At 40.9% G+C, this 27,838-nt stretch overlaps 4 protein-coding genes across 7 annotated transcripts in view; 2 read left to right on the top strand and 2 right to left on the bottom strand.

Annotated features, from left to right (window-relative positions):
* The window catches only part of LOC126915053 (AT-rich interactive domain-containing protein 2), a 56,895-nt gene extending 48,276 nt beyond the window's left edge, over positions 1–8,619 (bottom strand). For all 4 annotated transcript variants that reach the window (XR_007710007.1, XM_050719366.1, XM_050719367.1 and 1 more), the window contains exons 1-2: positions 7,588–8,619; positions 6,215–6,308 (exon numbers count right to left, since the gene is read on the bottom strand). Coding sequence is in view for 3 of the 4 variants with exons in the window: in XM_050719366.1 (XP_050575323.1) it covers positions 6,215–6,308; positions 7,588–7,679 (186 nt within the window). In the remaining variant the exon portion in view is untranslated. The remainder of the gene's footprint in view (positions 1–6,214; positions 6,309–7,587) is intronic.
* Positions 8,620–9,581: 962 nt separating this feature from the next.
* LOC126915153 (zinc finger protein 593 homolog) lies at positions 9,582–10,418 on the top strand. Its single transcript, XM_050719592.1, has 3 exons — positions 9,582–9,730; positions 9,832–9,932; positions 10,129–10,418. The coding sequence occupies exons 1-3, from the start codon at positions 9,641–9,643 to the stop codon at positions 10,367–10,369; spliced, it is 432 nt and encodes a 143-aa protein (XP_050575549.1). The 5' UTR covers positions 9,582–9,640; the 3' UTR covers positions 10,370–10,418.
* Positions 10,419–10,465: 47 nt separating this feature from the next.
* LOC126915131 (serine--tRNA ligase-like) lies at positions 10,466–12,087 on the top strand (the record flags this gene model as incomplete). The annotated part of the gene is made up of 1 exon (XM_050719565.1): positions 10,466–12,087. A coding segment is annotated over one exon (1,461 nt), but the record flags the coding sequence as incomplete, so codon positions are not given.
* A 399-nt stretch (positions 12,088–12,486) lies between these two features.
* LOC126915070 (dynein axonemal heavy chain 1-like) lies at positions 12,487–24,604 on the bottom strand. Its single transcript, XM_050719421.1, has 15 exons — positions 22,613–24,604; positions 22,415–22,520; positions 21,993–22,147; positions 21,475–21,660; positions 20,622–21,012; positions 20,157–20,428; positions 18,019–18,173; positions 16,994–17,360; positions 15,735–15,914; positions 15,311–15,562; positions 15,078–15,230; positions 14,109–14,335; positions 13,825–14,006; positions 13,549–13,672; positions 12,487–13,239 (listed from the first exon to the last, which is right to left on the bottom strand). The coding sequence occupies exons 1-12, from the start codon at positions 22,700–22,702 to the stop codon at positions 14,306–14,308; spliced, it is 2,337 nt and encodes a 778-aa protein (XP_050575378.1). The 5' UTR covers positions 22,703–24,604; the 3' UTR covers positions 12,487–13,239; positions 13,549–13,672; positions 13,825–14,006; positions 14,109–14,305.
* Between the last annotated feature and the right edge of the window lie 3,234 nt (positions 24,605–27,838).

Here is a 27,838-nt window from a genome sequence, read left to right as displayed (position 1 = left end):
ATGATCTATCTCCCACCCCGAATTATACCTCTCTGCAAGTGACCCTGACCTTGCATCAACTTCCGTATTGTCCGTACGTTTGGATTTCCGGAACAGTTGTCCAATTATCGAAAAAATTCTAGGGTAAAGAATAATGTCCGAGTTGCAAAATTTTTTGTTCGAATGCGTATTTTCGAGGATATTTTAAGTCGCTAAAGCCGAAAATGATCATTTTCCACGGAACTGGACGACTTTGAAAACTTTCCCGACAAAGGTCTTGACACTCATAACCGCGGAAATCCGTGTAACGCCATGATCATACAGAGCGGTAAGCGGCAAAACACGTGACGGCACAGTCAATGCCAATTTTATCGCTTACCGTTCTCTTTATGATAACAGCCTAACCGGCCGCCTCGTGCCGCCGCGCGCGGTCAAAAAATAAAAAGTAACCGAAACCTAAATCGTTACTCACGATTCAAAACCATACAGAGTAAGCGGTACGTACAGTAGGTTAAGAGTACCAAATTTAAAAAGAGGCATCGTCAAAATTCACGAGGACATCGCATATCAACAGGTTGGCCGAAATTTTTTACGCCTTATTTCCACGAAGAACGACGCTTAATTTCGGCTTCAACGAGCTCAACAACCCAACTCAACTTTTAAGGATCTAAAAAAAAAAAGGTGATATTCTAGCCGAGTATTTTACAGTCGGGATTCTACGGTAGAATCAAATCCAATCTATCTCGTTCTTGTCTTTTTTGTTTTCTCTGATTCGTCGATTACAAACGACTTGATAAGTCGTTGCATAATTGATGCACCATGACTATCGTGATTCGCGATACATCGAGCATGGAGAAACGATTGATCGAAAGTTGCTAGAATAGCGGCTTGGATTGGAATTTATAGCAGTATTCGACCGCTGACGCTTAATTCGTTGCCTCAAGATGGAAAAGGTGCCTTTGCAGCAACGTCCATAGTCCGAAGAAACGAATTTCAGAGTTTTCCGCTTGGATGCATCGCGCTTCCTTTTCGAGCGCGAAGCGTTGTGTTGTTGCGGTCGACGTTTGACCGACGTGAAGCGGTGTCTCGAATCGCGTGGAAATCCGAGACGAAGATCGAAAAATAGTAAATTTCATAAATACATCGATACACAAGAAAAAAGAAATAAAAAAACTTTTCAGAAATAGGAGAAATAAGCGAAAACACTTATAATTCCCATGATGGGTATATTTTGTCCTCTTTATCCGCATCAATAAGTTTAATTAGCGGAAAAAGAAAATGAAAGGTAAGAAGTTTAATGAAATTTTGTTTCTTATAAAAGTTCCGCTATTCGCTGGAGAATTCACTATGATTCTTTCGTTGGGAATCGCTGTGGTATAGGTTATGCACCTTTTCAGGGGGTTGTACCCTTGACGATAACTTCGATGACGAATAAGTCGTCCTCTCGATCTCTATATGCGTTTGCACTTTTTCGCAAGTTGAAAAAGTAGATTCGATGGGAGAAGGGAAGCGAGAAGAAGCCAGACGCGTCTTTTCATCGTGCGGGACGTGTTCTGTGGTACGACTTTCCCGGAAAGTGACAATTCGATGAAGTATTTCTAACAAAGGAACGAATATTAAAATTGTTGATTGCGCCGTCCGTAGACTTAATCCGTTATAGAAAAATCATAATTTTTCTAATTCTTCGAAGTGATCGATATGAAATGGCAAATAAGTATTATTCGTTTTCAAATGTAAAGTATACTCGAATGGACTACAATGCTCGAACTTATAAATAGTTATTTCAAATTCAGTTTAGGTAGAAAGCGACATAAATTATATACCAACGTCCAACGAGGAATTTCAATTTCTAACAGAGAAACGAATTATAAAAGATTGTACGCGCGAAAGTAGTGGATCATTGCATAGAAGGTACGAATGTATTTAAGAAAGGACGTGTATAATGGTTATTTTGACGGATGGTATACGTTAAGATGCTACCAGATGCAACGAGAAGGAAGAGAGGTGAAAAGCTTCGCGCCATGTTATGCCGCAGCGCTGCCACCGCACAAGTGCATACCTATGAACGACGTTTATGTGCATACATACAACTATATATATATATATATATATATATATATATATATATATATATATCGAATCGGTTCTTAAGAAAACATAGACCAACGGTTTTTACTCTAGAGAAGCAATCATGCAGAAACTTATGCGAATGAAATAGCTTATTTTATAACTATGTAACGTACATTCTATTTGAGAGAATCTCATAGCGATGCGTTATAAAGGGTTGTAATTTTTTGATCCGAGGCAGTACGTTTCTCTCGTAATTGCGTAAAGAAATATCCTTGGTTTATCTCGGTAGAGAACGCTGTCACGAGGATGCGGAAGCCCGTTCGAATACAAAAAGCGCATTACCAATAAATTATTTCGAACGAAAAAGTAGTTGGGAACGCTTTGACTTTAACTGCAAAAATTGTTACACGGTGGTCTTTTGAGTATAACGAAAAAGCGACGAAACAACGACGCAGGTATAAACAACCAGCAAAAATTCTATCTTTAACAGAACGCATGTTTCAACGTTCCAATATCGATTTGAAAAGTTATACAACGGCTACTACTTTCTCTTACAACTTATCTTTAAACGAAGAAATAATTTTGCGATCACCAAACGTAAAGATTGGTTCGTTTTGAAAAAAAAAAGAAAAAAAAAAAAAGAATAGATACGTATTATTCTTAAATAAACCGATCGAATTATGGCAGCAGCGGAGAGTAGCAGAGACAAGGATACCGCGTACAAAAAAATCATTTCGATCACTTCGTTACTCATCGTAGAGCAAAGAGATCTCGTTACGTTAGACGAATCGAAAACTACTATGTGAATCAAATGGACGACCAATTATTTCATTGAAATGTCCGAGTCACTGTTCAAACTTCACAGTTTGTTTTCCAATGTTAAATAAAATATACAAATAGAAATGAATTCAAATTTACATTAACAAGAAGTTTTATGGAAACGAATTCTATTCTATCGTTTCCCATATGCATAATACAAAGAAACCACATCGAGGCGAACATTCGGATGAATAAATCACCTGAGAATTTGAGCGTGCGAAAAGAAACACGCGAGCGTGCGTATGCGTGATATCGATAAATGACGTAAACATAACGTGTATACATAGTTGACAACTCGACATCGTCAATTTCACTCCGTGAACCCAGTTCTAACAACAAGGCTCTCTCGTAAATTTTAACGCCGAACCCCAACAATTTATATATATATAGATTTACCTTGTAAAGTTGCTTTTACTTTCTAAAAAAATCTGGAAAAATATGGTCAGAAATTAGATCTGAGATTGAATTCTGAATTGATTCGAGTCAATGCAGGATCTCAAAGATCTCGGTGTTCCCTGAAAAGACCTTTCCACCGGAAAGAGAAATCTATTTGACACGTTAGAGAAATTACATCTGAATCGATTCAGTTTATTAAAATGTATTCCAAACCAACATGTCGAATATTAAAAGATAATAATGCTAATAAATTCTCTTGGACAAACAACGCATGTCCACGGACAATTGTCTGTCAGCGTGCACCTGGCTTTATGCGAACAATACTGTATGTTTGTCAAAATGTAAGAAATACCCGAACATGATTCATTCTTGTTTTCTGTAAGATTCGTTAACCATAATGTTACGCGTACGTATCGATCCACGTGCATGAATGACAACACGCGCGCGTAAATTACTGTTTATAAACTTGACAAGTTCGTGCCGTACACGTTGTGTAACGTTGGGCGGTGACCTTTTGGTTTTGGGTCTTCTCCCGATGAGAAAGACGCGATTATCGGAAATCGAGGTTAGGCGAGGTTAATCGCGAAAAATGTATACAGTGAGCTTCCTGTGCTAAAAAGATTGCCAATATGTTCAACTCTAACTATCGCAAGTGTAAAAGTATAACTAAATAATTGTATTCTAGATAGCATCAAGTTTCACGTTTTACATCTATGTACAATGTACATAGATATTTCCTGCTCATAAGTATATCTCGAGTAAATTGAAAAATTGTACACTCTTTGCGAAATATACCTATGTATGTATATTTATATGCACCACATGATTTTGAAAATTGTGCTTATATCAAACGTGTGGCAGTACACGCCCAGTAAATTTAAATATCAAATAAAAAGAAATCAAATAAAATATTTTGACTATTAAACGAATATAATTATACGTAAACGTTGCATAGATGGTTGTAGTTAGTTAGTAGTTCAAAAGAGGCGAATATTACACTATTGCGTTGTTTACGTGAACCGCCATATCCCATAATATCTAATATATAATAATAGGTTGTAAAATCTTCTAATATAATAAATAATCCAACCATCCAATATGTCATGTAGAGTGAACTGTTTCTTTCTTTGAAAAATATCATAAACAAAGATATAAAATAGCAATTTAGTTACACTTTTATGCAATTATTATCAGGGTTATTTACTTTGATTTCACGTAATAAAGGAGCTATAAATTTTGTCATTGTTATAATATAATGCGCCGATCAAGTTTCATTTTCGAAGCACGTGATCGACGAACGAGTGTACCCGTTTCGCCAAACAATCGTTTTCCCGCGTTTCCGGGACGCATTGCTCGATTATTAATCACGCGTGATGGACCGAACCTCGTGTATTTCTAGCAGTAAAGCACCCCAAGTCAAAAATTCCAAACCTTTTTTTTTTTTTTTTTTTTTTTTTTAACGATAGAACTTGAAACAAGAGAAAAAAGGGGGAGGGCAGAAGTACGTATTAGAAGAATTACCGAAGAAGAAATTTTGTCGCAAATGTGTTCCAACGTTTTACGAATTTGAATCATATAACTGAAACAATGCATTTTTTATAAAGTAAGTTGTATTTATCAAATTTAATATTTGGTTGTGTTGATTTATCATTTTCAATTTTGTTTGGCACATTACAAATTAGTTTGCAGATTATTAATTTTTTTAATAATTCTACCTCAAGGGGGTTGCATATATATATATACACATACTTAGTACATATTTAGTAGACTGGTAGTCTTGGATTTGGGAGGTTTCCGTCGCAAAGAACACGCGACCATTCGTCCTTTCCGCGCCTAGAAGCGTGCGCGGACGCTCGAGGCATTCGCATACTCGAAATTCGAGGTGGGTAAACGAGCCAAAGCGATTTCGATGCGCAGAACCGAATCGAGTACCTGATCGGTAGGATGGACACTCTGGCGTGTAACTTGGAATGAAAACACGGAATGCGACAGAATGACCCGAACCGATCGTGAAACTGATTTGTGAATAAACGTTGCTCCACGTACGGTTGAATATATTCGAACTAGATTGGATATAACTGAGAAGAGCCAATTGTTTGACGACAAGGAAATTGGGACGTTCGAAATTCCTCCTTCATCGCATAAATTTCATAAAAATTCGCATTATCTTATAAAAGTTACACGTTTGCTAACGGTGAGAAGTAAGCTTATCCGAGATTCACTTCTTTATTTCTTAGTCCACATAGATAGTTTATGCGTGTTTCGAAGCTTTGTCACAGTATTGTAATATAACGCGATAAGTTTTTATTAGAATATAATAGACAAAATGTTAGACCTACACATTCGATAAACTTTATGTTCGAGTATCATTTTCTTATTGTGCTTGAAATAAAATAAAAGATAAACGATTGATACACCTCATTCAATGTGCCTAAAGTGTAGACAAGTATCGTAATAGTACGAACACGGGTGATTCGTACCCTAAGTATTAAATTATAAAATTATCCTTCTTTTTATCATATAAAATGATATAAGGATAACGAGAAGCAAAATAATATTCTCATTATAGTGTCTTATTTTTATTCAAAGCATCATCCTATGAACCTTGGTATATTGCATGTATTTGCAATGATAATAATCTAAAAGAGAAATGATCAAGAAATATAAATTAGTGTGGAAACTATAATTCAAACGAACGGATCACGAGTGTAAAAATGAGTGCAAAATGATAGCATATACCGTATCCAGGTACGTGGTAAAACCCTATTCACACGTTTTGCTAATAATACATAGAAACATAATATTTCTGACATTTTCGCTCATTGTGTTACGTGAGAATTACGTATGAAGTTATGGATATCAAATATTTTTGTACATGGGGCATGTTGGGGAAAGAGTACTTGAAAAACTAAAGAGAAAACTGTATACATACACGTCAGTATGGACTCACCTTTATCCATCCGCCATGGGCAGTAACGACAACGTACAACAAGTACAGATCTATATCTTTTCCATTGATTTTCGGATTTTTCTTGAACGGAGTCCTGAAACGTGTCAAATTTACGAAATGTGTAAAAAAACCAACGATATAATAGAAAAATGTGATATTTATAGAGTACAGAAATAATGGCATAAATTACTGTACTGTGAATTTTATTTTTTGAATCTTAGCATTCGCCGAAGTAAATGATAGATCACTTATTAACTTGTTATCTCCTTATTTGTTAAACGATAGAAACATTTGATTTTCTTCAGTATGCGTAATTGCACATTTATATATATGTATTAAGTTATACATGATATGTATAGTACTATTTTATATATATATACATATCATGTATAACTGTACTATACATATCACTACACATATATACACACTATACATATCATGTATATATATATACATACAGTTATATATACAGTTAGGAGTTAAATTATATTTTTATATTGATGTCGTAAATTAAAAAGTATATAAAATTAATAAATTATTAAAAATAAAAATTAGGTGAAAACATGTCGATTCTTTCATTGTATTCAACATTGTGTTCAACGAATACACAGATTCAGTGACAAATAGACAAATTCCGATTGAGGCTAAAACCATTTAGTATGATCATCGAGAATGCTTTGTATCCGTTTCCTAAACTAATAAAACATGAACAATGACGTAATAAAGGACAGTGTTTACGCGTGAAATGATTCGCAGTTATTCGATTGTTCAAACACTTGTACATTCGTGTTAATATCATTAAAATCCAGTTATCGAATGAAGAAAAAACCTTAGCGTTTACAAGAATCGCGATATCGAGCGACATAAATTCGAATGAAAGAAAGGAAAAAAAAATCAACAAGTTGATCATAATATTGTTCGTTTCGATCGAACGTAACCTCAATCGCAATAAGATAGGCGACCGATAATTGTCGATAAAGAAAACATGGAACACACGTAAACAAATGGCTTGCACAAAGGCGAGTTTCTCTGGGAAACTTTAAACTAATCGTACATAACCTCAACTTTGTCTACATTCTGGGTAGGCAATGTTAATCCGAATCACTTTCGAAACGTTGCGAGAACGATAGAACGAGAATAAGTGTTTCTAGCGATCGAATCGAGGAAGATATATAAATAATAATAATAATAATAACGATAATGACGATGATAATAATAATAATAATAATAAAGAAAAGAAACGAAAAATAGAGAAAAAGGTTGAATGCAAACGAGGAAACGGAGCGGAAAATAATGATCGATGTATGAGAGAGTAGCCAGACAGAGAGATAAATAATGGAATGGAAGAATGAGAAGCATCGAAATCAGCTTACCCTCTAGTCTCATGGAAATGACGGAGGTCCTTAAGGAAGTTGTCCCTCTCCCTCTCGTAGGTGACGGGGTCCTTGTTGAGGATCTTGGCCATATTAGCGAGTGATAGAGTGCGTGGGCGTGCTAATCGGGGTGTGCTCTGGATTTACAGGGCACGTAAGGGCAGCAGGCAGAAAGAGAGGTGCACATGGGCGCTCATGAGAGCACATTTACGCCAGGTGTGTCCTGGTGCTATGAAAGAGATGGATACGCGAGGACGAGGACGACCACGGGTCGACACGGGGTCGCGACCCGCTCCCGACATCGGGTCGTCTTGTCCTGGCCCAAAGTGTCGGCCGGTGGCCTCTCTCGCGCGCGCGAAACCAGCGAGACAGCAGCGGCTTTTCCCTGCCGCGTACACCGCCACCCCGGATCCCCGCGCACCAATATACACTAGCTACGTTGTCCCTCGCTGTGCACACTCGACTCTCGGCCGCGTGGGGAAAAATCCGAATGTACACGTAGTTCCACACACAGTAGTCACTACCAATCAACCGAGCGAACCGTGTTACGGGCACGGGGCCGCAACGCGACTTTCCTCGCGGCCCGATCGATTCACCTGTCACTTGTCAACGATACCGTTCGGATACGTTGCGCCACGCACTCGTACCAACGATACTCTTCAACCGAACGAACCACAGAATTCACCTGCGCGGTCCTACGCGAAGCGGCAGACCGACTCGAGACCGCGTTTCCCTACGAGCGAACGCTTGACGTGCGCCCGTATATCAAAATGGCGTCTCCTCCTGCCTGGCATCCATTGGCGAAGCCACAGCCAATTTCCCGTACGCTACGATAGCTACGGTCAGCGCCGACCCTACACACCGCGACACCGTTTCCGCTAACACACCTCGTACCGCACGCGGCACACCCTCGCACATTCTACGTCATTTTACGCGCGACACCGCGTTGCCCCGACCATACCACACAGCCTAGCCCTCGCCGCTTTTTTACCCTCGCCGAACCGCACAAACAAAATCCCGGGTCGCGCAGTATTTTTACTTTCAAAATGGTGTGGACCCCCCTCAAGTCACTGGCGCACCGTTTGAATTGATGCGACGCTTCGCCGATAGAGGCGCGACCTACTCTAACATATTATACCGACATCTGACGGTTCTTCCACAGCACTACCATCAGTTTCAAAGCAAATTACTGCGCATGCCCATTTACGAATGTTCTTTCTTTTTAATCCTAGTCTCTTCTTCTTCAATTAACTCTCATCTCCATTGTATTTTTACGTTAAACGCTCGATATTAAACATTTCCTTATCATCCGTACTTTCTCGAGGCAATTTGTAAATTTGCCCTTTCTAATATCACCTTCGTCGATATATTGTATGTTTCAAGTCCATTTCACAAAAATGTATCTGCTCTCAATTTCGCTGGTTTTCAGAGAAGTGTTCGAAAGAATTACAATCGCAGAAGAATACCGACCAATTTTAATACCATTCACGATACTTACCACTGTAAACTCTATCACACCATTATAACCTTTTTACGAATTCTCATAAAGGCGAAGCCACCGTGACGTTTGACCAATAGCAACGCTAAAAAGTCTCCAGCAGTCGTGAAACTACTATAAATTCTATTATATACATAATCAATTTGTGCACATTGATTTTATACACTTCATACATTGGCGAATGTTTTAAACGAATGTGTAAACGATCGTGTAAAATTAAAGATTTTATAAGATTGACGCTCGTTTCGATGAGAACGAACCGTAAATCAAACTTTAACCACACACTTTACCTTATTTCTTCGCATTTTTTTCCGAACAGGTTATAAATTGACACTGAATTGTTACAACTGCATGAATTATTGAATTTAATATATAACTATTATTTACCGTTTATCTCAATAAAACGAGGATAGAAGGCATTCCTTTGGACATAGCGATTTGCACACATTTTGTCGAAACATATGTACTCCTTGTTTGTGTAATACCGTTTTGTAGGTGTGAACGTGATAGGCAGTGGGATTTAATTTCATCGTGTAGATTAATCTTTCATTGGGAATGACTTATAAACGTAAAAAATATCACAGGGGGGACACACATTTAAAAAAAGGTTGGCGAACTAAAAGAAGAACGAAAGATTTGGACGAGGTATGATAACTTAATTTCAAAAATCTAACCTAACCTTTATGATACGCCACGTGGGTACGTATGTACGAACGGCAATTGTTACACGATATTCTTTATTTTAGATCGATGAAGATTTGAGTGACAAAAATGTAGAAAGACTATTAAATCAGAAAGTAGACTTGGATAAACCCGGGGCAGGCCAATACTACTGTATTCATTGCGCGTGAGTGTATAACGTAACGTGATATATCATTTTAAGTAATATAACCTTTCGATACATGTACTCTGTTATTTTGTAACCTTTGTGCGTACGTATGTATTATTTTTACATTTAAATGGTTATTTTGTATATGGTGATGTCTCTCTACTTTTGTATTATGAACGTTGAAATGTACTAACGAATTCATTTTCATCTGTAGGAGATACTTTATAAATGATATCGCCTTGAACGATCATTTTACGACGAAAGTTCATAAACGAAGACTGAAAGCTCTTGAGCTGGAACCGTATTCCATCGAGGAATCGGAAAGGGCAGCTGGCAAAGGAAGTTATATCGCTCCACAAAAGAGAAAAATTGAGACGATAAGTCGTGACAGTTGCAAAATGGACGTTCAGTCGGACATTCCGCCAAAAATTAAAATAGCAAAAGTGGATGCATAGAAATTAATTTTTTTAATAAACGAAATTCGTTTTCGAGAAACTTATAAAAGCGTATAACAATCATAAAAGTTATCGGAAAGTCGTAAAAGTTTATAAATAGTTAGAATGGCAAATCACGTAGCACGTTTCATAGAGAAATGTATGATTTGTAAATACGTAACGCATAATACTTTGAAATTTGTCGATGTGCTATGGATTTCTAAAAGACGATATGCTTCTACATTATTTATTTCAAACATTAATGGCAAAGAATATTATTCATTTATACAACCGTATATAGATTTTGATAAAAGATTAACAGATACCGAAAAGTTACAGCAAGATTTGGCAGCGCGGAAATTAAATTTGAACGCCAAGGATGTTAAAAGTATGTGGGACTTTTACAGTTGTGTGCACACGAATAAATCTAAATTAGAACAGAGAAGCCAAGAGATATCGAACAAACTAGTTCCTTTTTTTGAAAAAAAAGAAAGTTTAACCGCAGAGGAACAAGCGGAATTTACAAAATTAAAATTGCAAGTATCAGCAGTAAAGCACGACTTGAGAATGATTAAAGATGCCTTAGAGACTTTAAAGGAAAGTATTTTGCAAAAAATGTTTGAATTACCAAATGAATTAGACGGAAAGACACCGGTCCAGGGTCCTATCGTATTAAAACGCGTTAATTCTTTAAATGAACGTCCACACCCGGATAAGAAGAATCACATCGAAATTGGAAGACATCTCGGTTTGTTGGAGTATAGAAATCCGATGCAGTACTATTTATGTAACGACGCAGCTCTTTTTGAACTTGGTATATTAAGCTACGCTGGAAAAATACTTGGCGCGGATAATATGATCAGAGTAGCGGGCGCAGATTTTAGTCGTAGCTTGATAATAGACGGCTCTGGTTTAAATCACGAAGATCCTGCGGATGCTTTTATAATAGACAATTATAGCGAAGTAGACAAAGATTCGCCGAATCGTATGCACCTTGTTGGAGGTGCAAGTTTATTTTCATTTTTGGCAATGCACGCAAAGCAGTTAATAGATCCACGTCATTTTCCAGTAGCATATTTTTCCACTGGAAGGCAATACACCCCTTTTCGAGCAGGTTCTACCCCAATTGGCTTGTTCACTGTTTGTCAAGCTTCAGCCGCACTTGCATTTATATTGGTAAAAGATGGGAAAAGTAAAGAGTATCATACGCAATTTGAAAGATTGTTAAACACTGTATGCAAGTTGTACGATAACGTGTGCGATCATTATCAAATTGTGCTGAGGTCATCTTCAGAATTGCGGCCTTGGGAATCAATGCGCGTATCTTTCGAACTGTGGTCTCCCTTCTCGAGACAATACATCGAAGTTGGTCATATATCCGTGTACGGTGAATATTTTAGTAAAAGATTACAGATTATGTATCGGTCGGTAGATAGGCCATCCTTCCCTTCCGTGATATCTGGCACTGTATTGTCGGTACCACGGCTTCTAGGATGCTTATTGGAACAAAATCCAGATAAATTTGTTATTCCACAGAAAATCTTAGAACATATGCCTGCAGATAATACTTGTCTCTAAATTTAGGAAATGTATTTCTAAAATACTTGCAAGTGTCTTACGCCATGACTTCCGCATACTTTTTGATGTTTGTCGTTTCTAGCATATTTTATTTATATTTATAGTGTTATATTGTATCATATATATTATATATGTGTAGTATTATATATATATATATATATTTCTCTTTTTCCTTTTGGCGAAATAAATATATTTGTGAATGGGAATAGGAAAGGAAATAAATTTTGATTTAATCAAAAACATCTAAGAAAGTCGTGTAAATATCCGTATGGTTGTTTACTTTATCTGGTTGTTTATTTTTATAGTTACCTATAAATGCTCGAAACATCATACATTTATACGTGTTTGGAGGTAATATTAAAAGTCGGAATGCTTTTGTCTTTCGCTTGGAAAATTTTATATCAATCTGTATGTTGGGTCGCGTACACGTTATTTCCGTCGAAAACTCAAAAGATCAATATATAACATGGTTTTACAATTTGGAGAATTACCGGTACGAGTAAGAAAAATTGTGTATTATACCTTGTGCGCAACGCATCAAAGATTTTGGGCAAAATCCATTTCTCATGGCTTACCGAATTTCTTGAGACGATCGATGCATGCTTTAATGCCGATGGCGCCAGGTAAAATAACGCATTCTCGAAATTGTGTATAAAAGAATAATGAAATTTTCTTAACAATGTTATAATACGATTAGGTATATTACTATTTTATCGTTGAGAAATGAAAAACTAATTAACACTTATTTTGTCGCAGCATTTCTATCGACGGTTGTGATCATGAAATGGGCTAACGAGGAATATAGAAGATCAAAAAGGAAGGATCGAAAATTATACGAGAGAGATACATAAAACGATTAGAACGGAACGATAACAATCGTTAGACTCGTTGCCCGTTCTCGTTAATAATAATAATAATAATAACAACAACAACAACAACAACAACAATACCCTTGTTCTGTCGTTTTATCGTAATTTTATACCAAGTATTTGTTTTACTCGCACAAAGAATAATACGAATAATATTGTTAAATAAACGTGATGTAGAGCAATTACATGGAGATTACAAGTGAAACAAAGGACATTAAAATAGATATGGTTAATAATCCAATGCACAAATCAGAGCTACGCCTCTCTTGATCCAATGAGCTTGCGGTTTTTGACTAGGAATTTCCATCGGCAATACAAAATTTGTCGAATGACCGGTAGTGCTCAATGTTCCTGCTCGGTTGATAGTTTTGTACACGGGACAAACGTAGATTCCTTCGGGCTGCTTGTGATCTACTTCGGGCAAAAGTAGAATCGGAGGCATGTCTGCGAAAAGATATTCATGAAATCACTTGGAAAGAGAATTGTTATTATTACATAGAGAGAGAAAGAGAGTTTTAGTAGAGGTTATAGCATATAATGTAGTAAAAAATAGATGTATAGATGTATGCATTTATAAGTATTTATAAGATAGTAAATGGTAAATAGGTATATTTTAAATAGGTATATATCGTAGCGCAACAGACAGAGAATATGTATACCGAAAGCATATTGAAAAAATTGATCGAATACGCCGAAGCTATCGAAAAGAATATGACGTTTATAATGTTTCTTCGAATATCGTATCATATTTACTAGTATACAGTTCCTTAGGTAAAGATTCGTTTAAATAGTTTCCATCCCATCGACATCCTTCAAGAAACAGGCCATAAATAACACAACCATTTGGCGGTCTGTGCTCTGGTATCGATTTTAATACCTACAACGTTAAAGGTAATTCGATTTATCGTTTATTCGTTTTGACGAATCTTTGTCCATAGTATATGGTAGTATGTGTAAAATTCGCATTTCGCATTGGCGATGTAACAAGAATAATATCGTACGAAATTGATGGTCCGATCAATTCGCTACCTGGAAACTGAAATCAATCGCGTCGATGGATACGACGTATTTGCGTGCGAAATTCTGCAAAGTGCCTGTTAAAAATGCTTGCGGAAAGTAGAAACCGGAAATCCAAAAGGCTGCTGGTATCCCTCTGTTTTCCCAAGACCTTAAAAATTGGATTCGTTCTTTCAAATCCAGGAACCAAGCACCTGCGTTTCCGTCGAACTCGATTATTCAAAGAAAAATTGGAAGGTCTGTTCGGACAACAAATCGAACGGTTAAATTTAGATAAGCGACAGTGAAAGCGTTACCGAGAGGTTTTAACGAAGGATAACCCTTGTCTTGCCAAACTTGTGGAATTCTGTTAGTGTACAGGCTGTTGGACACAATTTCCAAGTATTCAGACATGACAACCAATCCTTTTAAAGCTTTCAACAGATCCACCAGTGTCGTTTTTACCACATCCAGCAAACCGTTGTAGCGTATAGCTTCTTGAAGCAGTACAGTGTTAAAGGACTCTTCGTACAATACCGGATACCTGAGATATATTTCCGTTATCGTGTATTCGCTTGGCGTAAATAAACGAAAGACGTAAGTAGTAGTAGCGAGGCGTAAAGCCACGAAGCATCGCGTTGCACGCGTACGTTTGAAACGTAGGGAATGTCGGTTATCCGAGTCTTTGATAATCGCGAGCATGGAAAATGGGTGTATGTATGCGCGTAAAAGAACATTTCGACGAAATACTTTTGCTGCATAACGGCCAAATCGAAGGTTCGTGGTATCGTCGACAGCATATCTTGGGCCAATCGATTGGTCACCTCTTCGACACTGGCAGCCGCGGTTCCGACTTGTCGCGGCTGAAGCGCGAGTAACGTGTTCAGACAGGCGTACGTTTCCGCTTGCGCGAAGCTAATATCCGCGTTTGGATGCATTCCGAACATGGATGGGTCGTCGTTGAGAGGGAAGGTTTTTATGTACTCGATATAATCGTGGAACGTGGCCGCGTCTGGTAGCTAGAACGCGTGAAAAATATTTCCTTGTTCGCGATTTGTCACAGAGATGCGAGTGGATCTTAAATGAAACAACGGACAACGTCTATCGTACTGCTACTACCGCCGATACCGTTTCCGATACCTTTCGTACATCCTCTTTATACGGCCAACGGCTCTAACGTTTTTAACGATTTTAATTTTTTTAACCTTTCTTAAGGGTATCGATATCGGATGGATAATTTTTGGTTTGTTCGCGTCGTAAAATCACGCTACGACGACGATACACACTTGAACGTAACGCCCTTCTTCGTCGAATCGATACGACGACGATAGAATCTCTTGTCTGTAAAAATCTCGCAGAATGGTTAGCACGCATCGACGATCCCAGTCGTCCGTAATTCGGCCGCCATAGTTGATGTGACCAGCTGTGTATACCAGCACCTGTTCGAACGACGCGAAACGACGAGAAATCAAGCCGTGCAACTACGCGTGTCGACGTAATATGATCGAGCTTTTATTACCTTGAACGGAACGGTGTCGTATTCCAAGAGAAACATGTGCAACTGCGATATACATATCCTTAAATCACCGTCGGTGAACTCGTACGGTATATTGAATCCCAAGGAACCGAACTTTCTTCGTTCCAGTAGTACCGAGTGAAACAGACACAAGGAAAATACCAACCATTTGAAGTGGCAAACTCTCGCATGAGCAGAGTCGATGAACGTTTGCATCTCCGTCACTTGCGTCAAGTACACGCGAAACATGTTTGCCTGAAAGCGAACGAGCGAGCTATTTTTCTCTTCCGTCGTCTCGAGAATATTTTCCACGGGTTTAGTAGAATTCTAAGTAAATGATTAGAAAGGATACTCTTCGAAGAGAATAAGAAAAAAGAGGAAGGTGGTAAGTAAGGTTTTGAATTTAAAATACTACGATTTCGTTTACCTTTATTCCCCGGGGTGGTTCGACCGTCATTTTACCGCTGTTCTGAAGAATGCTGACGGGAAAGTCTGGCGAAGGTGCGGAGGTTAGCCACAAGCGAAAATCACGATGGTTTTTCGTCCGTGATAGACGCTCGACCAGCGAATCTAACTCCGGCATCCAACTCGGGGCTAGATGACAATTCTGCAAAAACGTATCCTCGATCTTTCGAATATTTATTTCATCGTCTCGTTAATTATCTAATCGCACGCGAAAAAGATTCTATACGCTGGTGAGTATCAAGGAGTACAAGGATTTCGATGGATTCCAACTGTCTGGAATAACCAAGAGAAGAAGCGGCTATCGCCGACATTTGATCTCTTTCTCCCGTTATCGTTTCCTTTTCTCTGTCGCGATCCAGCGAACATCCAGCGAAAATTATCTTTCGTTTACCATCTATCCGACTAATAGTCGATGGTAAATTTGTGGGAAAAAATTAAGATTACGGCTATTTAACGAATATCCTGCGAATAATCTCCGACTCGAAAAATATCTCCACGATACGTTTCGTTACGTTGATCGAAACGCGTCCCTCTGCGTCTTTATCCGCTTATCCGCGTCTTGCTTCCTCCTCTTTTTCACGTACGTATAAGCATATCCCGAAGATAAACAGGCTATCGCGTAGCCTCTTTTCTCTACCCCCCGTCTGTTATCGTTCTCCAAGGGTGTCGTCCTGTTTCTTTAAACAGCGATATATCCGTTCGATCGACGATCGCGATATTTCTCGGTCCAACTTATCGAAACTTTAAAATTTCAACTTTCACCGTGATCGAATACATAAACACGATTCGATTTAGTAGTTTCTCTCCGCCCGATATTTATCTCGTGTTACGCGTTTTTTTGTGATACGAATTACGCGATTTCATTATTTCGAACATTCGTTTCATCGATTTACGTAACACGATACACGTAGATAAACTCTATTAAACGAATGTAAATTACGATAATACGAGCAGTTTAATCGCAATTGCACGCTACAAAAACAACGTATTTTTTATCTACGTTATACGCGAATTACGCGTAAAAAATTAAAACGAGACATTTCCGCCGATATAGTTCGAAACGCGATATATAGAATTTTCAATTTTAGAAGACGTATTTTGGGACGAAAACTCGTACTTTCCTGAAACCTACGCGTTAGAACAACTCGTTCGCCTACTCTTACTCGTAGAACGAGCTATAATCTTTCTTTTTGGAAAACGAAAAAAGAAAGAAAGTGATACCTGAAAGAAGCACCAGTAACCTTGTTCCGCCGATAACTTTAACATGGCTTCGGCTCTGGGACCTTGTCCCTGTCCAAGCGAGATAGCGTGCAATTTCGTGCTCATCTTTAATTTGTCCGCGAATTTGTAGAGTTCAGCCGCGGGATCCGTGCCGGTGGACAGAACGAAGACAATGGGCGTAGTCGGCGAAGATTCGTGGTAAATGGCAGACAGTTCGGTAGTTTGAGGCTCGACGAATTCGTGGCCTAAATATTTGGCCAGGTACAGTTGCATCGCGTTGGTCACTTTGTCGGGTCGAAGACACTTGAGCAGCAACATCTTCTGAAAGTCGTTCAGTTTGGATCGCCATGGTTCTGGATACGCGGCTCTGCACGGGAAATCGATTAAAGCGATACTTTAAATCTCGGAAAATTGCTTCCACGTGTCAGGATTTAGGATCGCGCAAAAATCCTAGGAAATTCGCAGTCCAGCAAATTCACGTTCTCTAAAATGTACTCGTATATTTTCATATACGCGATATTCGTCCGTCTGTGTCGAGCGAAGATTAATCGTCGTTCGTTTCGGTCGTTCGTCATCGTCGGTCTCCTTTCTCTCGTAACTCACGCGAGCCGCCTACTCCCACGATCCCGCGTCTCCTCTGTTTCAAATTATCCTCGATTCAGCGATAATAACTTTCTCCGTTTTCATACGATCAGCAAGCAAGATATTATTCGAAACTGTGAAACGTTTGCTCTAGCGATTTTCTTTTAGAATGGCTATTAATCGATAGGATCGAAAAAAATGGTAATAGCATCGACAAAATTCTCCGATTCTCCTTTGATCGTAAACCGAAATACGGCTAGACTTGTCACGAACCACGCGAATAGCTAAACCTTTTGGCCTTTGCTCGACGGTTGTTTGGCAAATGGCGCATTTCTTCTATGCGTTGTTTCTACGCGTTCCTTTCTATCTCGCGATAAACTGGTAAACCTCAAAAACTGTTCTGATAAATAGAGTAAAAGAGAGAGAGAGAGAGAGCTACTCACAGATGCGCCTCCTGAGCGTCGAACACCGTTTTGAATCGAGTCACCGACTGTTTGAAGAATTCGACGAATCCGTGAAAGCTTGGCAGATTCTCGAGCGCCTGAATCTCCTTCCAGCAACGTGGTGTAATCCATTCTGGCGCCGGGTTTTCATCTTCCTACGAGAAAAGAAATTTTCCAATATAAAATAGAATATGCCGAGTTTATTTCGCATACGTCGTTGCCGCGTGCAGTTACGGTAGTTGTTTTGCGTTATAAAATTTTGATTTTTGATTCGACCGGCATCCACGATACACGGATATTCGGATAGAACGGTGATACCGAATCCGAAAATTAAAGAACAAGAAGCAAGAAAATTAGTTACGTGTTACGCATCCTTTCGTAAGTTTATAGGTTTCAAGGCACGAACCACAGGTTTTTCGAAAGCTAAAGTACGTACGCGTATATGGGTTTCACGTTTCACTGCCACGGATAATACGTCTATATTCGCTATGGTTATTGGATCGAATAAAAGAAAGGGACGATCGCGTACGAAATAAAATCGAAACGGCCGATCGTGAAAAAGGAACTTTGGATAAATCGATGAAATAATAATTGTTAAGAAGGTTGGGAAACGTTTCGAGGCGGCAACAAATTGCTAATTGCGGATAAATTCGAAACGGGGCGATTCGAGCGACGCGTTCTTACTCGCATCGGTTCGGCTGCCGACAAAAGATGCCTCCATTCGATCGCGTCGATCGAATTGTCGTTCATACGAATCCTAGCGCAAACGAGGAACGCGAAATGAAGCTTGTGTTTTTCGAACAGACTGCGGCACACGTTCGAGAACAGCGACAACATGAATTTCCGGTTGATATTTGCCACTCGTACTTGGATATCGCCTGAAAATTACCATCGTTAGATAGCGTCTGTAGAATCCAGTTGCTTTCCATCAGCTTTTTCAAACAAAATTCGAATATCGCTAGCCGCGTGTATTTATTGGTCGATAATCGAATCGCATCGTATTTATCGAAATTGTTCGCTAACCGCTCTTTTCCGTCGCCAGTATGCTATTGTTGAAGATGTCGACGAACCATTCGAGCGAGTACTGATACATCGTGTCGATGAATTGCAGATCGGAGAGACAAAAGAAGAGGATACGGGCACGAACCGCGACTGGTATATACAGCGATCTGGTCGTGTCGATGTCCACCTGGGTGATCTCCGCTTCTTTCATCTTTACCTACGCGCGTTACTCTTATTACCGTTTATCGTTTACCGATCTCCCTGCTCTCCACCTGCTTCCAATCGTTTTTGCGTGGTTTTCTAGCAGCGTGGTAAGAAGGACGGGAGGGTGGGAGGGAGGGAAAGTCGCGTTACTGAGATTTTTAAAATATTTGCAAGATTTAAGGTCGAGGCGAACCTTGATCTGCTCGCTCTTAATTTTGGACGCCTCCAACGTGAGAATAAGATCCATGTCGTCGACGGCGGAACCCTCGGACACCGACAATCGATATAGGATCCTGTCTTCTATCTGCTGTAGCTCTTTTCTCATTTCGGCGTTCGATTCGATGAGAACGTTTCTCGCTTGCTCGAGGTCCGGTCGTTCTTGGATGGCAACCAACGACAGCATCTGATCCTCCAGACCACTTTTACAGTCGATATTTTTCCATTTTAATCTCGCGAACATCTCGAATATCGATCGTTCGCTATTTCCTAGAAAGGATCGCGTTGTTCGCGAAATATTCGGTGCGGCTTACGTGGCGGTGAGAGCAAAGTTGACCAGCAGTATTTTCACGCATACTTCGGGCGTGTAACGCGGGCTCGAGAGTCTGGTGGTGAGGAAGAGCCGGAAATCCGGATTGTAGGGAACGATATTCTCGCCAACTTTGACGCACCATTGACCGCCATGCTCGAACAACGATCTCAAGAGAATCGGGTCTAATCCTGCCTCCAGCTCTTGGCCGACGTTTTCCACCAGGCAGGCTCTTCCAAATCGCACGCAGGACTCGACCACGCGAAGCAGCTCTTTGTCCTTCATTCTTGCCACCGATATCCCGTTGCCTTTGTACTATTTGCCCGTAAAGCGTAGTTGCTTTAATTCTATCGTCTACCATGTTCGATACGACGATACCGCGATAAATACGATATCGCTTGCTCACCATCGAACGTATCCATTTATTCGCTTGCGCTTGCGGGTCGATAAACAGCGGCCAGCGATTCGAGTGCATCGCCAGCACGGCGTTTTCCACGGATAGCGTATCTCTGGGTAATCCCTCGATTTGCCATCTTCTTATCTCCACTTGATCGCCCAAAGTGGATACGGGGTCGCTGCCCGGCGTGTGCGGAACCCCTTCGCCGAGAACCTTTTTCCACGACGATAACAGCGTCTGTCGGTACGCGTCCGTAAAAGGTGTCAAATAGGCTATCGCACCTGTAATTACGATTAAAAACGTCGAAGCGCACGGTGCAACGTCGATCGACGAAAAATACAAATTTCTCGTTTTTCGGAAAAGGGACGAACCCTCCGGGCTCGGCTTGCGAGCGAACGAACGAAAGAAAGGAAAAAAAGGCGGAAAGAAAGAGAAAATAAAGGAGGAAAGAGAAAGAGAAAAAAGCGTTCGTACCGGAAGCTAGGAGGATATCGCCGACGGCGTTTTTCAACGACGTATTTAGTTCGAGCACCGTGGTGGTCCAACGTATCTGTTCCCCGGCCAGACCGTCGATCAACCTGACAGCTCTTCCCATCCTATCTTCGCAAAGCTGCTTTTCCCGCTCCAGTTCCGCTTTCCTCTCCTCTTCTTCTCGCAGAAGCTTTCGTAGTTGCTCCACACCTTCCTCCACCTCCCTCAGTCTTTGTATCGCCATATTCAGCGTCTGTTCGGTCTCCGCGAGAGCCAGCTCGGCTTTCGCCAATGCTTCCATCTTTGGTTTTACTTTCAGATTTACGAAATAGTAGTTGTACATTGCGTGCACCCACAGGCACAACGAGTGACACGCCTTTGACACGTATTCGATCTGAAACAGCACGATCTCGCTTTCCTCTTTATCTCTCGACCGCTTTACTCGATTCTCGCTTTATACCGTATCGCTGTATACCATAAATTACTACTCGCTTCGTCGTCTCTGACTCTGAAACACGCGAGAAAACTACCTTCTCACGAACCGAACAATCTCGGAAAGGAAATGCCAGCGAAAATGAAAGCTAATTTAAATCCTACTTTGTCTCGAAAATTTCCTTTCGTTTTCATTCGACGGAATATTTTTCGCTCCTTTGAAAATTCTTAGAGAATCTCGTTCGTACGCTGAAAGTACGTATGTATACCTACGCACGTAATGCGGAAAAAATTGGCGTTCGTCGCTAGAACGCTAGAGTTCGTTTCAAGTAACTACGGCGCGTAACGCAAGGCCTAGCGATTTCCAGTAACAACGAGTTTGAAGAAAACCACTTTTCGTATATAAGTATCGTTTAAGTCATACCTTGGATGGTTGAAAATTGGGATTTTCGATGTACGGCTTTAGCTTATTTATTATTTCTTCGGTCAGACTTTCTTTATCGTAGTTCTCCATGGTGTATAAAAAGTGGCCTGGATCCGAGAGCATCAAGCTGCCAGGTGTCCAGTAATCCAGTTTCGCTTCTGTCCCGAATTTTCCACCCATCGGCACCTAACGTTCAAACAAACGCTGCAAACTATTTCTTCGATATATACGCCGTAGTCGGAGGCAGGACAGCGTTGGTAAATTTGAGAAAAATCGAGACCGCGGCAAAGATAAGAGAGCCAGGAATCTAGCCTCTAGACGCATCTATCGTACGTGATATTCGATCTACCCCAATAACGTTTATCCGCTTCGTGACGTTTCAGGTATGTATATGGTCAAGTTCGCGTCGCGCAAACTCTGGCGCAACTGCGAGTACGTGCATGCACGCGTACGAGTTGACTTTTTCTCTCGCTTGAAAATTTGCTGGAACGCGCACGCTTTCGCAAACACCTACGAACCTTGATCGGTTTCACGTTGTTTATAATACAGATGGCTTCGATGACGAGAAGCACGCCGACCGGAGGCCTTTTCATCGCCTTCACCTCGGTGATGTCGTTTCTGTTCAGGGCCTTCAAGCTCTTCTCGGCAGCGATCAACATCGGCCGTGCTTCGCCTGAAACAAACGGAGCGTCGATCGAACAGCGGTAACGAACAAACCGGCCCGATGTTGTGCCATCGCTCGCGGCATACGGTACGGTTGCACGCGGTTGCAGATGCTTTTATCGATTCTACCCCTGGCTCGTGCACGCGCACGCAACGATCGTCGAAGAAACGGTGAAAATTTTTGTTCCTTCCCTTTTTGGAGAAAACGAACCACGCCCGAACCACGATCGATGTCGTCGTGTCTTCCGTTTCCACGACTCGCTGTCAAACGACTCACTCAAATCGGCTTCCGCTTCGTCTCTGATCGCCTGATTCTCCACCTTCATCTTTGCCGCTATCGCCTCTTGCTCTTTCGCCCGCGCTCGCGTCTTCTCTGCCTCCGTCTACAACGGACGATCGAATCGCACGTTCTTATATATCGTTAACGAATCGATTTTCAAATTTTTCGAGGAAAATTCGACACTCCGATACTAACGGTGTCGACCGTGATCTTTTCGATCATTCTAGCCGTCGCTCTCGCCGCTTCTTCCAACTTTGGTTTCATCTCCGCCAGCAATTGCTGCATATTTTTTACTTCCGTTTCTGCGCTCGCCAGTTTCTCCAGACCTGTGCAAAATGATTAGCCAGCTACCACTTGCAACGAGATATCTCCGCTTGGAAGGAAACGATTACGAACGTTGATGTAGCATGGTTAGCGTGACGATACATATCGATCGCATTTTTCACGTTAACTCGAATCATCGTCTTTTCAAAATTTCTTTGAAATTATCCGATCGTTCTCCCATCGTTTTCACGTTAAAATCAGAGGCGGATCGGCTCTCTCGCCAAATATTCGCGCGTCACGACCAATCTATTACGCAATTTCCAATGCAAGGCCAATTGATCGTATTACGCACAGATAGAGATACTAATTAAATTGGCCAACGATTCGGTGAGAAATTCATTCGGAAAACATTGGATGGACACGAGCGCAGCGCCAAACTCGACAGAGAAAGAAGGGAGGAAATGTCGACGCGCCGAACGGAAAAGCACGTGTAATACGTAGATAAAATCGCATTGGTTCGGCTGTAATTGGCGAGGCAGCGACCAATTATTCGATTTCATTTTACCCACGATGCTTCGTTCGCGACAATGATTCACGACGATGAAACGACGAATATCTCGTGGTCGAATAAAATCGTTTAAGATACGCTTAAGAAGCCGCGTGAACATGCACGAAATTCCATCAAAGCGATTGATCTACGAAAGATTCGCCGTAGTGGGGAAAAAGTAAAGCGTATAACTTTGAGGCAGAGAGAGAGAGAGAGAAAGCTATCGCAGTTTCGTCAAAATATAGAAAAATCGTAAAATGTCTGTTTCTTCGATTTCATTCCAACGATGAAATAGAAATAAAACGGAATACAAGGAGTAGAACGTCAACGAATAGATTTAAAGTTGCGACGATAAGGAAAAGTCGAAAAGGCTTCGAAAAACCGAATCGAACGTTAAAAATGAAAAAAAAAAAAAAAAATAAAAAAAAAAAAGAAAACGATTAATCGAAGCCGATCGTTCGGCGAAAATGTTTTACTCTTAGCAGATGACTTTTAAGGCTTGTATCGTTGGTTCCGCGGCCGATATTTATGGCTCGCCCGTAGTAGAAATCGATAACTCCAAGTTGCCGCGTATAACGAGCTTTCGTCGGACGGGTTTCGTTTAATTCATCACCTCCAAAATTACAGCCACGGGTCTTTTACCTTTGACCCTTTGCGGAAGCTACGCTTTCATCCTCCTTCGACGTTTTCGCTCCGTCCTTATTTTCCTGTTAATAATTAAGGGCAAAGATATTTTCGTAATGCCGTTGGTTTATCGCACCTCGTTAACCAGTTTCTTCGAACGTGCTTCCTTCGAAGATTCCTCTCCTTCGGAGAATCCGGGTTTCGAGATCATAATTTTCAATCGAGAGTCGTACGTTTAAAAATACGAAGCTTGGCGCGACTTTAACCGGCCGTTTCACGAATTAGAAGAAGAAAGCCTTCTTCCCTCGTTAACGCCGTTGATAAAGAGTTAAGTCCGATGTAATTTCCAGCGGAGGAGCATTCGTTCGAAGTTTAAAGGAGAAACAGCTTGATTTAAACGGGTAAGCAGACACATCGAGAAAGCGATCCGCACTCGGAAAAACCTTCCGCGTATTAGAAATTCTGCCAACGTCTGTTCGTATCAGGTAACGTAAAAAGCGATTCCAAGTAGGTGACTCGAAGCGGAAGATTCTTGAAATTTCGGTGTCGCGTTCGCTTTTTTCGCAGCAAATCGATCACCGTATTATCATGTAAGGTAGGTAGTTTTAGCGGTTCTCGCGCGAATAATCCTCTACAAAAGGTACAAGGTGATCGGAAAAAGTTGAGTGGCTTTCGATCATACGTATACCCACGCGTACAGTCAGCCTCGGTCTACTAAAATGTCCATTGACCTTTTGGCAAATGGCAAGAGTAAATATAATCGTTCTTAAAAAATTGAAAAAAAGTTGAAAAACGAAAAAATGTTGTAAATTTTTGATACGAACCGGTAGCGAGACGATCTGCCGCCGTTTGTATCTCCGTTTTCTTCTTGGTCAGGAGATCACCGTAGCCGGATAATAGTTCCAGATATGAGGTGGGCGTAACGTAATTATACCGGTTCAGTTCCTGCGCGATATCATATTTTTCTTTTCAGTTGTCGGATAATACGAGCGAACGAGATACGTTATTCCGCCAACGACTAATCGTCGACTCGGTCGCGCCGTGTTTTACGAAATAACAACTTGTCCCCGATACGCCTAGTTTCGTTCGAAAGATTTACGAATTAAAGACGTTTGAACGAAATTTTTCTTGGCCCGTTCCACTATTCTGCTTCACCATTGAGAAAGAAATTACCTCGTTTTTGCTCGCTGGCGGCTTTTACATCTACGTTTCGCGTACGAAACGCAAATCGCTGCTTTCAACGATACCGCGCGATGATCGAATCAAAGGCCGCGTTTCGCCGATATTCTCTTGTTCCAAGCAACTTTCGATTCAGTCGTGCTTTAAACTTATATCGATTAACGTCGAAACTTTGAACATCGTTGCGGAGTATAATTCGGAGCAAGTAGTAACGCGACAACGAGCAACGCGAGCGATATAACGACGAAGAATTTTCTAGTTTTCCCCTCTGTTCGATCTTTCCTACCCTCGACTTACCTCGAGAAAGAGATCGCTCGCATCGATCACGCTCGAATGCATATACTGGCACATTCTTACGATCGACTTCAACGCGTCTTCGGTAATAGATTCGTCTTGTATCTCGGAGAGGAATCGCAAAGCGACGCTCTGAAAGACGAACGCGAACAAGTATAAATCGTTGACCGAGGCGAAAGAAAAGACGGAAAAGTCTCGTCGCGGCGAATTGGGTACGATTACGATACGAACCTGAAGCGCGGCTTCCGGCCACGGGCAAAACCAATCGATCGTGCAGCAGTTCACCAAAGCTGGAAACTGTCTGATACGCGCGCGAAACGTCTCACCGATCGGGCTGAAAGTTTAAAAAGCCATTGAAATTTGCATTCTTCGTCGTGCGTTCGAGTCGGTGGGAAAAGAAATTCGCCGTACGAATTTACCGTACAACCACGCGCACAGGGTTCTAAGCGAGTCTTTGGAAACCGAAATAAAGCGAAAGTGGAAATTTAGACGATTCAGGGACGGCAACGGAAGAATAAATATTCCGATAGAATCGGTAAAACGTCCGAGGGAAATAGGAAACGCGATTTAAGAGGGATCCTCGTGACAGCGACGAACGAGAGAAAAATGAGATGAGATCGTTCGTCAATTTCGAGGAAACGATCGATCGACGAAGCTCCGACGAACGATGTTTCGTTTCGCGTTACCAATCGTCCTTTCTCTGGCTTGATTTACGTGTCCGATCCTAAGACCGCGATAAATCAGCGAAAATTGCGTATAAACGCGGAAACGTGAAATTCCAGGCCCGAATATCGACTCGTTTTATTTGCCGTTCGTATCGACGACGAGATCTAGCCGGCTGTCTCTCGTCCGTCCTCTTTCTCTCCGCGTATACACCAGTACGTAGAGGGAAGCGATTTTATTTGCAAACTAAACTTTCGTGTAAAAGCTGGAATACCGATTTTCCGCCGATCAATCTCTTATACATGTACGCGCATGCCTAATCGGTTCCATACACACCGCTTCCCTCCGCTATACGATCCTACGATATTTATTCGTATTCGTCGAAACAATCGCGGTTTCGTTAGAAAGAAAGGAAAACTATACCTCATGGTAACGACCACGTGTAGATTGTTACGCACTGTCTTCACGTAGACGGAAAACAGGTTGCTTCTATTGATCTGTAGGCCAGCTTCTTGCACGTGGCCACGCATCGAATGAAAGATCTTTTCCATTTCATCCGCCTTGTAAATATTTGGCACGTCACCGTTGTTTAGCACGCTGTTCAAGTCCTCCAGCATCGAATCGTCTTTTATCTGAACGACGGAGCGAACGAATCTTTTCTCCTTTCTTTATGCTTGTGCTTAACGTCTTAAAAACTAAACTCGAAGAGAAAAATGTCGCCTGCTAACGACAACTTTCACAGGCTCGAAACAGGAAGAAGCGAACGATTACCATTAATAAATACTTTTACGAACACGCCTGCTATTTACCGAACGGATAACGATCGATCGCGAGGGAAGCTCGTCGATTCGAACGGATAACAAATAGAAAATGGACAGATAAAAAATAGAAAGAACGAAGCAACGATTATCGCGATATCGTCTCTATATCCTGGAAATTATTACGGTTCTTCGAATATACCAGAAATGTCGCTCTTCGAGTTCGATCGATCGACGATACGAAGAACGCGCGTATCACATCGTGTCCTATGAATTTCAATTATTATCGATAATATCGAAAACCGACAAAGCGAAATTCTCGAGAAGATAGATCGAATAAAATAGATATTTTATAGACACGGATAACGATCGATATCGAGATTTCGTAATCTACCTGTGTGTCGGAAAATAAAAAGACGATACATTGGTTCTGTACGCCGGCCTTCATCATTGAATTTTTAATATCGTCGCGCCAATCGCTCGACGCGTAAGCGCTGCTCAGCTCTATTTGAAAACAAGCGTAATCTTGCATGTTCGAGGCTAGTCTCGTTAAGCTCTGTCGTCCTAAACAAGGATAACGATGTTACGTTTAGAACGATCCCGATGATACGAAGAAGCGCGTTCCTCGTCGATCGAGGATTTATCAAGATCGAGCTATGAATAAAATCCAAGAAATCTGGTAAAAAGCTGGATTACGTGTAAAAAGCTTCTTCAAGTTCTCGATGTTTATTTTATCGATCGTTCCAAGAGTTTCCTCTTTGACGGCTAAACGTGCACGCAAATTGGTTGGCGCGAAGAAACGAAAGAAGTAAAAATATAGAAAAATTGTTCTCTACGTCACCCGATCCACCCATTCCCAAAAGTAGAGCGTTTCCTCTAGGCTGTCGTAGGATTCGATTAATCCTGCAGATATGATCCATAGCGTCTTGGAACAGTACCAGCTTCATGGGTGTCGTTGTCGAAGCATTGTAATCTTCCAAGAATTCCTCCAACACGTGTTCCATCTACGAGCGATATCGGTAACTCGCAACGCATTCCAATTATCTGGTAATTGGTATATGGACGCGAACGATCGACGAAACCATTATACGC

This window comes from Bombus affinis, chromosome 4 (genome assembly GCF_024516045.1).
Source record: "Bombus affinis isolate iyBomAffi1 chromosome 4, iyBomAffi1.2, whole genome shotgun sequence".
NCBI classification, from domain to species: Eukaryota; Metazoa; Arthropoda; class Insecta; order Hymenoptera; family Apidae; genus Bombus; species Bombus affinis.
Note: the sequence above shows the minus strand (reverse complement) of the source record. Positions and strands in the feature narration are given on the sequence as shown.

Coding starts and splice junctions, on each gene's coding strand:
- LOC126915153 (XM_050719592.1), top strand. CDS start 9,641: ATGACTTATAAACGTAAAAAATATCACAGGGGGGACACACATTTAAAA. Junction 9,731..9,831: donor GAACGAAAGATTTGGACGAG/GTATGATAACTT, acceptor TCTTTATTTTAG/ATCGATGAAGATTTGAGTGA. Junction 9,933..10,128: donor TACTACTGTATTCATTGCGC/GTGAGTGTATAA, acceptor TTTCATCTGTAG/GAGATACTTTATAAATGATA.
- LOC126915070 (XM_050719421.1), bottom strand. CDS start 22,702: ATGCAGCAATTGCTGGCGGAGATGAAACCAAAGTTGGAAGAAGCGGCG. Junction 18,174..20,156: donor ATAAATGGATACGTTCGATG/GTGAGCAAGCGA, acceptor CTTTTCTCGTAG/GAAGATGAAAACCCGGCGCC. Junction 15,915..16,993: donor GTTACTGGTGCTTCTTTCAG/GTATCACTTTCT, acceptor ACGTTTTTGCAG/AATTGTCATCTAGCCCCGAG.